The sequence below is a fragment of the Vicia villosa genome, linkage group LG4, assembly GCF_029867415.1.
Source record: "Vicia villosa cultivar HV-30 ecotype Madison, WI linkage group LG4, Vvil1.0, whole genome shotgun sequence".
In the NCBI taxonomy this organism is placed as follows: domain Eukaryota; kingdom Viridiplantae; phylum Streptophyta; class Magnoliopsida; order Fabales; family Fabaceae; genus Vicia; species Vicia villosa.
In genome coordinates, this window is record NC_081183.1 from 99,485,662 (window position 1) to 99,494,393 (window position 8,732).

General features: G+C 39.0%; 1 protein-coding gene across 1 annotated transcript; it reads right to left on the reverse strand.

Annotated features, from left to right (window-relative positions):
- Nucleotides 1–210: 210 nt before the first annotated feature.
- On the reverse strand, nucleotides 211–6,800 carry LOC131597565 (early nodulin-75-like). The gene is made up of 3 exons (XM_058870256.1): nucleotides 6,390–6,800; nucleotides 4,387–4,538; nucleotides 211–418 (listed from the first exon to the last, which is right to left on the reverse strand). Exons 1-3 carry the CDS (start codon nucleotides 6,798–6,800, stop codon nucleotides 211–213), a joined length of 771 nt encoding a protein of 256 aa, XP_058726239.1.
- Nucleotides 6,801–8,732: the final 1,932 nt, after the last annotated feature.

Genomic DNA, 8,732 nt, shown 5'->3' on the forward strand with positions numbered 1-8,732 from the left:
CTATTAACTATATGTTGCCTTTCTCTATGTTTTTTGCCATAACCTTCATCTTTGCAATGTTAACCTTTAGGAAAGGGTTTTGGGTGCCTAACACCTTCCCTTAACCCGAATATAGTATCTTACCCTAAATCTCTTAACCATTAAAGGTTTCCTATTCGCCTTGGTAGAATAGGTGGCGACTCTCTAAGTTATAAATTTTTAGGCAGGTTGCTACACAGGAACAGCAGGAGGACGACGAGCAAATAGCTCCACATACAAACACGTTTGATGAGGGCACATCTCGAATGCCGCAGGACCAATGGGGGTGGATGCATACTGAGATTGAGTATTTGAGGGCGCAGCAAGCTCGCCAAGGAGTGGAGCTATTGAGGCAAGGGATCGAGCAAACCCGCCAAGGGGAGGAGCTACCACAGGCCAACTTAAGCCTAAGGTGCCAGATTACATAGTGCACAATGGGGTTTGCCACTATTGGACGGTTGTTGATGTTTTGACTGTTATTCGCACTCCTAAGTAGGAGCTTTCACCATTATTTTGTCCTCTCACCATAGCCCAGGGTGAAGAGATGTTTCATAGCGCTTTGCATTTTACTATTTCTTAGGAAAATGTCCCTCTTTGCTTCGCCCAAAGCAATAGAGTTTTGTTTTGTAGGGTCTTTGTTTCAAGAAGTGACTGTCGATAAATAAAAATGTCATTTTTGTTCCTTCATTAGTTTTTCCCTTTTCTTTTTTCGGAAATTGGTAATCCTAAAAAACACCCTAAAAACATCAAAATATTCCATTAACTGCATACACCGAGTCTTCCCTCGTTGTCTAAATAAAAATCATCACACATATGCAGATTAATCATAAAACACCCCGTTGAAACGTACGATCGTATGACTTCTCCAAGCTTTGGGTTTCCTGTATTCGAGGCAGAGGAAGAAGAAGACGAAGAAATATCAAAGGAAATTTCACGGTTACTTCAACAAAGGAAAGAGGCCATTCAGCTATACAATGAGCCTCTAGAGATCATTAACCTTGGTTCCGATGGAAACAGAAAAGAGGTTAAGATTGGAGCTTCGCTCAGTTCAGAAATCAGAGAGAGTTTGATACAACTTCTCAAAGAATTCTCAAATGTCTTCGCTTGGTCCTATCAGGATATGCCAGGGTTGGATACCAGTATAGTGGAACATCACTTGCCATTAAAACCAGAATGCACTCCGGTCAAGCAAAAATTGAGAAGAACTCATCCGGAGATGGCCATGAAAATCATAGAGGAAGTTCAAAAGCAAATCAACGATGGTTTCCTCGTCACTTTAGAATACCCTCAGTGGTTAGCTAACATTGTGATCGCGACTTTACGTGTCTATTAATCTGATGACTGCAAGTGCACAGTCGTGTCGTGTAGTTTTAAAAGATATCGAATCCACAGGGACTATGAATCGATCTACCGTTATCTAAGGTTACTATGTAAAGCTAAGGCTACTAATATTTTGATTGTTTCTAAGGGGAAGTGATTGTGAATTCTAAGAAATATAATAATAGACGGATATCAGTATGTATTTCGTTTAACTTTAGTCGATCCGAAGGTCCATTGGCTAGTAAATTAATTCGATTAAAAATCTTTATTAATTCAATTGATTAAAAGTCCTCCTCTCAAACTTTCGCTCTGTTGATTTAGACTACTGTTCTAACTCGTAATGTACGCTTTCGCCATCCCCATTAGATTTAGAAAAGCTTTTTGGAAACAACGTAATTAATAAAATGCTTGTTTTATGAAGTTGTTACCTATTTAAATCTCCTAATCTCAAACTTTCGCTCTGTTGACTCGGAACATGCTAATATCCCTAACGTACGCTTTCGCCATCCCGCTCGGGTGTAAAAACATTTTTTGAAAATAAATAAGTTCTAATTAGTTTTAATACGCTTTCGCCATCCTTAAAACTAATGTCCTATGTCTACTATCCAGTTAAAGATCTCAAACTTTCGCTCTATTGATTTTAACCTTTGACCGTCTTAAGCCCTCAAACTTTCGCTCTATTGGTTTTAAGACTTACTAATTAAATTAGACATATAAACCAAAAACAAGTGATATTTAATAAAACATAATTAAGCCAATTTATTTCGGATCCCACGGTTAACTTACTTTACATAGCGATATCTTAGTTGATTAGCCAGACATATTAATACGGTTAAACATGCATAAATTCATTTGGTTTATAATAAAAGGCATATTAAATGGCATACAATATATCATGCAATAATAATAATAAATAAAGCGGTAAATGATAAACCTGAAATAAAATAAATCTAAATTGAATTGAATCTTGAAGTATCGAACTTCCACCACAGGTTGGCTGGATCGTTCTTCGGAAATTAATGGGCAGAAATTTAAAACAAGGAATATAAAAAATAAATCCAACGTAAGGTTAGATCTACAAAAGGTTCACAACAATTTCCGGTGTAGAAATTGTTGTGAGAAAATAAAGCGGTTTAATTGAAAGCAGGAAAGAAAATGATGGTCGCGGAATAATTTCGGCAGCACTTCGTTAGCAGAAAATCGGACACTTTGAACTGAAGTGGCAGCCTCTATTTATAGGCGAGGGACTGCAGTTGGAATGCGTGAAAAGAGGAGCTTCTCTTGACTGGGGCTCGGAGACGTGCGTCTCCACTTTTTGGGGAGATCCTTTGAACGACTTGAGACGTGCGTCTCAAGTGGAGAAAATCCAGGAGCAGTTGGAGACGTGCGTCTCCTCTTGGTGACGTGGCAGAAGAACGTTGGAGACGTGCATCTCCTTCTGCTGGGATGATTTGGGCCACGCACAAATGATTCCTTCGTGGGCTGGGCTAGCGCTTTGCACAATTGGGTCCTTTTTGCACCCCTTTCTTGCTTCAACACCCTTTTTTCATCTTTTAGGCACAAATAGTATTGATTTTAGCTCCATTTCTTTCCTTTTCACAAATAGTCTCAATAAGAAAGCAATACCTGAAACAAAGCAAATACTCGCATAATATCATAATAAAACAATATAATTAACGGAAAATGCTATAAATATTTATGGATTTCAGGCTAAATATATGATATAAAATCGTGTTATCAAATTCCCCCAGACTTGAACCTTTGCTTGTCCTCAAGCAAATAATAAGATAGAAAATTGGGGCACAATGAAATGAAATACATTTCCACCACGTCGTTCGGTCATACTCAGCTACAGAGTGTTTTTGTTCAAAAATTATGCGGTAGACCCTAACAATAAACTTACAGTAGCAACACTAGACAACTCCCAGCGTGCATACCAATCTGAATCATGCCATTATAGCTTGACCTTGACTCATCATCTTGTTTTACCCTTTTCATTCGCGCGCAATCACATTAAGCCCATTATCTTGACACGCACATAGCAGAGTAGCCGGTTAGTGACTATGATCCTTCTTATGGAGTTCTGACACATTTATGTGGTATACTCCTTAGCGCTCATTTGTAGATTATGGGGAATCGGACAATAGTCCTTCCTACCAAGTTCAGTACCAGGTAACTTCTGAACCAATCAACAATGAGTTTTTAATTTCTTTGTATTTGAGATCTGTGACCGTTAGGTTAAATGATCTTGTGAGGATCACCTTACTTAGTAGGCACACTTCTATTGGCAGTTAAGCATATATTTATAATTATAAGGATCATACACTTATATTCATCGACTCTCTGCGTAGTTGGTGTCTAAGACGGTGCCGACTGCTAGAATAAACTAATAAGGGTTACTTCAAAAATTAAAGTCGATGGTTTTCGGTATAAAGGGTATTCAAATCGGTTACGCACACTCAGTGGTTTTAGAGTGTCGGGACGATAAGGGTATTGTCTTGAATCTTTATTGTGATTTCTATGTGTTAAGTATTTGAGTAGCTTCGTACTTCTCGGACGTGTGGGGTTATGCGTTTATCGTTTTGGAGTATAAATTTTTTTTGTTATGGCTCAAGAAAATGGAAGAAATTGTAATAGCCACGGAAATATACATATAAGACTTAAAATTCCATAAATATGCTTTATTGAATTTGAAAAGAAACATTACAAGGAAAGAAAATAAAATAAAATGAAACTAAAGCGAGTAATACGACTCCCCCAGACTTAAATGATGTAGTGTCCTCATTGCATAGCTACTACTCCTCATTGTTGTGGTTGCGGGAACTGCTTGCGCCTCTTGTACGAACACGGCAACGTCTATCAGTAGGAGAGCCATTGACACGAATGTTAAGATCATTCAATTGTGTAGCAATTTCGGTGTATTGGCCTTCGTTCCTAATAGCGTAGTCACGGTGCTCTTGTTGCATCTCTCGAATAAGCCTTAGTGTTTCGTTTTGATTTGTCTGCATAGCTTGAAAGAGTTGGTCTTGGCGTTGAATTGCAGCATACATGGCATCGAGAGTAATAGGTGGAGGATTGTTTTGAGGAGGTTGGTTGAAATCAGCTTGTGCTTGGTTGAACTCTTGTTCCATTGCATCCACTGGCTCATTATGATGTTCAGGTTGGTTTTCTTGAGGATTTTCATTAACAAGCCTCCAACGCTGAATATAACGGATGTTGATTTGCTCTGCGCATGGCAGGATGACATTTGGAATTAGAACTTTGTTGACGACCAGGGTGTAGTGGCCATCATGACGGGGTGAAACCAAGTGAGAGTCACGGCAGTAAGTGAGATCGAGGGATTGAGCAGGCATCATGAGATGGGAAAGTGAGATGAGGTCATCAGCGAGACCTAAAGCACAGGCCAAGGTGGTAATAATGCCGCCAAACAGGAAGGGGTTTGTAGCGGGTGCATTGATGCAGCCTTGGATGTGTTGGAGCATAAATGGTGCGGCATTGAAACGGATATTATTTAGCGCACATTATAAGAAAAATAATTCATTTTGGTTTACCTTGTGGTTGTTGGATCTTGCAAAAATAGTGTGACCCAAAACACGTTGAAAATAACGTATAGCGGGATTTTGAATATGAGAAGCATGAAGGGTCCTCCAACCGGTAGGAATTTCGCCAGTGATATTAAACCAAAATTCAAAAGCTAGTTGCTCCCAAGGGCAACCATTGAGTTCTTGAAAAATTGTGCGGTGAGCATTTGGTGCATTGTTAAAATGCAAATACGTAGCAACTTCTTCTTGATCCAAAATGAAGTCACGGTTAAACATCCGAAATTGGATGCTACCGGTTAAGAGTGGTTGATCAGAAGGAGTGTCGTAGTGGAAAGAGCTTAAGAACTCTAAGACGAGCGGCTCATAAGTGGGTACGGGTTCGGTACAGAGATGGTGTAGGCTAGATTTTATGAGCAAACGGGTGACACCATCTATTAGACCCAGAGTTTCTAGACATTCGATGTTCACGAATTTCGTGGGGACAACCGAACGTTCATAGAAAGCGAGGTATTTGGTTCTTTGAGCATTGTCGTTTTCCTCTCGAAAGATAATGTGTTCAAGGTTGGGAGGAGGTCTCCCAGGGCGTACACTTCGGATGATTGAACGTGGAGGCATATTGTGTTTGGAAGGAGGTAGTGTGGAGAAATAGAGGAATAGAAAAATGGTATGGAGGTTGTGAAGAAAAAGAGTGGTGATGGTGAGTTTTTTATAGTGAGGTTTGAGAATGGTGGAGTAAATATAGAATTGATGGAGATTTATGGTTGTGTTTGAATTTTGAATGGAATGGAGAATTGGGAAATGATGTAGAGTTAAAGAGGTGGTGATGGAGGATGAATGTGGTTTATGGTGTTTAAATGGAAGGAATTATGGGGAGAAGGAAGAATATTGAATGATGAATTTTGAAATTCAAAATTCAAAATTCAAAGAGGGAGTAATTGGTGGTCTGCATGGTCAAACGAAGCATGCAGCTGTTGCCCTTGGGAGACGCGCGTCTCAGGCAGGTAGTCTGCTGGGGGACAGGATATGGAGACGTGTGTCTCCTGTCTGTAACATGCAGATGGGTGGTCCCACAGAGGTGGAGACGTGCGTCTCCTAGCCTAGGAGAGTGGTTTTCACGCATGTACTGGTTTGGACAGGTTCTCACAGGTACAATAGAGTGTGATAAATAGTTCAGAACAGTGTCATATTTTAGTACTATAAACAGCAAAAATAATGGTAAACAAGCTGAATATATTATATGCGTTCAGGAATATATAGCAGTTAATAGCAGCGCATTATAACACAGTAGCAGTAAATGAATATAAATAATGCATTTCAGATTAAAACTGGTACTGAGTGTTGATAGAAACAGAATGTAAAAATGCCGAAAATTAATTTCTAAACTAGGAATTGAAAATTGCTAAAACTAGAAATAAAATCTAATATCCTAAAAGTTAACATCTAGCCACGTCTGTTGTTGTGCACATTTGAATAAATGTGTTTGAAGACTTCGTCGAATTAAGCATTGACGGTGTCGATGAAATTGAAGAAATGCATTTGTAGAATGTGTAATTCATTGCGCATATGTTGGACTTCGTGTTGCAGTGCATCGATGGCTTGCCCATGCGTGTTCTGATTAGGAGCAGGATCGATCCTCGGAGGAGCATTTCTTGGGGCCACTGATTCAGTGGATGCAGCAGGTTGTTGTTGTTCAAGCTCGACGTCAGTCATGTCTTCAGATTGAATTTCTTGTGAACCAGTAGGAGTCTCAGGCTCATACTCAGGAATGGGTTCATCTTCAGGTAGAGGCTCATATTCAGGCACATGATCATCTTCAGGCATAGGTTCGTATTCAGGTTCAAGATAATCTACGGGTATGTGTCCATTTTCATAGTATCCAGGAGGAGTGTCAGGTTCAGAATCTTGTTCTGCTACATACATGTCATCATCTAATTGTTCATAAGCTTGTGGTGTTTCTGGAGATGACTCTCTTTCAGGGATTTGATCATAGTAAAGCCAGTTAGCAGGGTTGTGCACACTTGTCCTTGGATTCGGTAAGGTGAACTGATCTAGTACTTTATTATCAATGAGTAGATCAAACTGATCAGGTCCAAGGTTACCAATGATACCTCGATTAAAGCAAAAGCGAATGTTCATAGAGTTGTAGGAACCAAAAGGTGTCAATCTAAGCAGTGGTTGTCTCAGACCTATAGCATTTGCAATCATAGTGACGAATCCTCCGATCAGAATAGGTGAAACTTCGTCTTGCGTGATGCGCTCGAAGTTTGCTAGCATGAATGCTATAGCATTGACAGGACGATTCTGAGAGGTGCAGAACATGATGAATAACTCTTCTCTAGTAACTTCAGTGACATTTTCGGGTTTACCGAAGATGTAGTGAGCGATGATCTTATGCAGGTATCTGAAGGCAGGGTTATGAATGTTCTCGGATTGAAACTCGTTCTCTTCAGGGTTATCGTTACCAGTGATCTTACCCCAAAATCTTTCCAACTCCAAGTAGGCAAGACCTTCTTCAGGGACTGTGGTGTATGCATCTGATCCATGAGGGATTTCCAACATTTCAGCAAAGTCACGGATGCAAAACTGATATTCTAGTCCAAAGAGTCGAAAGAGGATAACTCCTTTCCTCAATCCTTGTCCACAGTTAGGCAGGTAAGTCAAAGAGCTCAGGAATTCCAGAGTGAGCTTTCGGTAGGTACTAAACTTGCGGAACAGGTGAGAATCGGTCCAACCGGTTTGGTTCAGCAAGTGCATGATGCTTTCTGCGATGCCTAATCTTTCCATAGTCGGGTGGTGAGGATAGCGAGTCAAATCCATTTGTCTCTCAGCTAGCTTAGCATATCTCGCTTCTTGTCCTCTACCACGGAATACAACTTCCATATTGTCAACTTCTTGCATCTTGATGAGTTAGTAGTTAAGTAAGCCTATAAGTTGAAAAATATGAAAATTAAGTTAGAACTAGGCTAGTTTTGTTTAAAAGGAAAAATAAAGAGAAAATTAAAATTAAAGGTGAAACAAATTATAATAATAATTATAATTATAAAAAGGGGAGATTTTTACGATTTAAGAATAGCGGTTATAATTATAGTAATTATTATAAGATATAGAGAAAAACATAAAAACAAAAATAGGAAATTAAAGTAATTCAAAAATAGAATAGAATATTTTAAATAAAAATAAAAATAAAAAATTGTGGGTTGTCTCCCACCAAGCGCTTTGTTTTATGTCGTAAGCTCGACGATTTAAATAAAGATCATTTTTCAGAATGAGCGGGCAGCTCGTCGAGTTTAAAAATCTAAATGTTTTCATTGTGTTCGAGATGATGGTAATACTTAAGACGTTGCCCATTTACGACAAAAGGTTTGACGGTTTCTCCTTTGATTTCTATCGCTCCGCTCGGAAATATGTTAGTAATTTCGAAAGGACCAGACCATCTAGATCGTAACTTTCCAGGAAATAATTTTAGTCTAGAATTAAATAATAGTACTTTATCGCCTATGCTAAAATTTTTCCTAGATATACGCTTGTCGTGCCATTTTTTCGTTCTTTCCTTATAGATTTTGGCGTTTTCGTAAGCGTCTTGTCTAAGTTCGTCTAATTCGTTTATGTCTAGAAGTCGTTTTTCACCGGCAGTAGTGTAATTTAAATTTAAATTCTTAATGGCCTAATAGGCTTTATGTTCTAATTCTACCGGAAGGTGGCATGATTTTCCATAAACGAGTTTGAATGGGGTGGTTCCAATTGGAGTTTTGAAAGCTGTTCTATAAGCCCATAAAGCTTCATTTAACTTGGATGACCAATCCTTTCTAGATATAGCGACAGTTTTCTGCAATATCTGCTTTATTTCTCGGT

Bases quoted from the DNA above. Each gene is read 5' to 3' on its own strand.
- LOC131597565 (XM_058870256.1), bottom strand. From the start codon at position 6,800: ATGTATGTAGCAGAACAAGATTCTGAACCTGACACTCCTCCTGGATAC. The intron at 4,539-6,389 runs GTCAATGCTTAA...CGTTATATTCAG, and splicing joins TCTTCAATTTCATCGACACC to CGTTGGAGGCTTGTTAATGA. The intron at 419-4,386 runs GTATGCTGCAAT...CTTAGGCTTAAG, and splicing joins CCTATTACTCTCGATGCCAT to TTGGCCTGTGGTAGCTCCTC.